The 2,157-nt window shown below is 42.6% G+C and overlaps 1 protein-coding gene across 1 annotated transcript; it reads left to right on the top strand.

Moving 5' to 3' along the window:
• Positions 1–342: 342 nt before the first annotated feature.
• Positions 343–1,626, top strand: GPR63 (G protein-coupled receptor 63; the record flags this gene model as incomplete). Its single annotated transcript, XM_079716579.1, has 1 exon — positions 343–1,626. The coding sequence occupies exon 1, from the start codon at positions 367–369 to the stop codon at positions 1,624–1,626; it is 1,260 nt and encodes a 419-aa protein (XP_079572705.1). The 5' UTR covers positions 343–366.
• Between the last annotated feature and the right edge of the window lie 531 nt (positions 1,627–2,157).

Genomic DNA, 2,157 nt, shown 5'->3' with positions numbered 1-2,157 from the left:
CTTTATACATGAATGTCATGAAATTTCCATTGTAGTTGACTAGAAATGAAACAACAGAACAACAGTACTTTAGTGATGGCTAGGCTAGAGACTTAAATATTTTTAAAGGTTTAAAAAAAGCGGAAAACTGGTCCTTCATGATGAAAAGTAAGAAGTCAAATGTTATTTACAAAACTCATTCCCATTCAGTTTTTTGTGTTTTGGGCTTGTTTTCAGGCAAAAGGACTCCTATGGAAGATGGAAGTCTTTGTGCGTTTTCCAGAGTGTGTTTCCAAGCCCATCAGTGAAACATGATACTGCTGCTCTGTGTTGAAATACTTGAAGAACACCTACATCTCTGCCGGCGCCTTCCATCCTGCTGAAACCATGGTCTTCTCTGCAGTGTTGACTGCATCCCATACTGGGGCATCCAACACAACATTTGTAGTTTATGAAAACACCAACATGAATATTACGGTCCCTCCACCATTCCAGCATCCCGACATTGGTCCGCTGCTTAGATACAGTTTTGAAACCATGGCTCCCACTGGGATGAGTTCCTTGACACTGAATAGTACAGCTGTGCCCCCAACACCAGCAGTTTTAAAGAGCCTAAACTTGCCTCTCCAGATCATCCTTTCTGCTATAATGATATTTATTCTGTTTGTGTCTTTTCTTGGGAACTTGGTTGTTTGCCTCATGGTTTACCAAAAAGCTGCCATGCGCTCCGCCATTAACATCCTCCTGGCCAGCCTGGCTTTTGCAGACATGTTGCTTGCAGTTCTGAACATGCCCTTTGCCTTGGTCACCATTCTTACCACCAGATGGATTTTTGGGAAGTTCTTCTGTAGGGTATCTGCTATGTTTTTCTGGTTGTTTGTGATAGAAGGAGTAGCCATCCTGCTCATCATTAGCATCGATAGGTTTCTTATTATAGTCCAGAGGCAGGATAAGCTAAATCCATATAGGGCTAAGGTTCTCATTGCAGTTTCTTGGGCAACTTCTTTTTGTGTAGCTTTTCCTTTGGCAGTAGGAAACCCTGACCTGCAGATACCTTCCCGAGCCCCGCAGTGTGTGTTTGGGTACACAACCAATCCAGGTTACCAGGCTTATGTGATTTTGATTTCTCTCATTTCTTTCTTCCTACCCTTCCTGGTGATACTGTATTCGTTTATGGGCATACTCAATACCCTTCGGCACAATGCCTTGAGGATCCATAGCTACCCTGAAGGTATATGCCTCAGCCAGGCCAGCAAACTGGGTCTCATGAGTCTACAGAGACCCTTCCAGATGAGCATTGACATGGGCTTTAAAACACGTGCCTTCACAACCATTTTGATTCTCTTTGCTGTCTTCATTTTCTGCTGGGCCCCATTCACCACTTACAGCCTTGTGGCAACATTCAGCAAGCACTTTTACTATCAACACAACTTTTTTGAGATTAGCACCTGGCTACTCTGGCTCTGCTACCTCAAGTCTGCATTGAACCCACTGATTTACTACTGGAGGATTAAGAAATTCCATGACGCTTGCCTGGACATGATGCCTAAGTCCCTCAAGTTTTTGCCGCGGCTCCCTGGCCACACGAGGCGACGGATACGCCCCAGTGCTGTCTACGTGTGTGGGGAACATCGGACTGTGGTGTGAATATTGGAACTGCCTGACGTTTTGGGTGATGGTTGTTCTTTATCTGACTTTGAATTTTTTTCTCGTGGCTTCTCCACTTAAACTATATTGTTTTTCATAGGGTGTGTGTGTGTGCAGTGTGACGAAAGAATGGTGATTAGTTATAAGTCTGTTACCAAGGATACACAATAGGGAAGTGATCACACGTGTTACCTCCAGGGTTCAAGAGAAATCCTTGATTTAGGGCGGGGAGATGGTTTTCTGTTCCTTTGATTGATTTTGTTTTTCTAGTAGGAATCAGGATTGTGCTTTATTGAGCCTGCAGTTACAGTGAATTGTAGGTATTCTGTATGCTGCTAAGATATGCTTTGTGAAGTTTATCAATTATTTTTTTCTGGAAGACACTGCTGCTTTTTGCCATCACATTGGAGCCAAAAACCACATACATCTCTGTAGATAAATATTTAGTTTTATTTAAAAAAATAACCCAAGGGTGTTAGTGACATTTTAAAGGTCATGAATATTTACTTTGGTGCACTTTAAGAAACAATG

The sequence above is a fragment of the Hyperoodon ampullatus genome (assembly GCF_949752795.1).
Source record: "Hyperoodon ampullatus genome assembly, chromosome: 12".
NCBI lineage: Eukaryota > Metazoa > Chordata > Mammalia > Artiodactyla > Ziphiidae > Hyperoodon > Hyperoodon ampullatus.
Note: the sequence above shows the minus strand (reverse complement) of the source record. Positions and strands in the feature narration are given on the sequence as shown.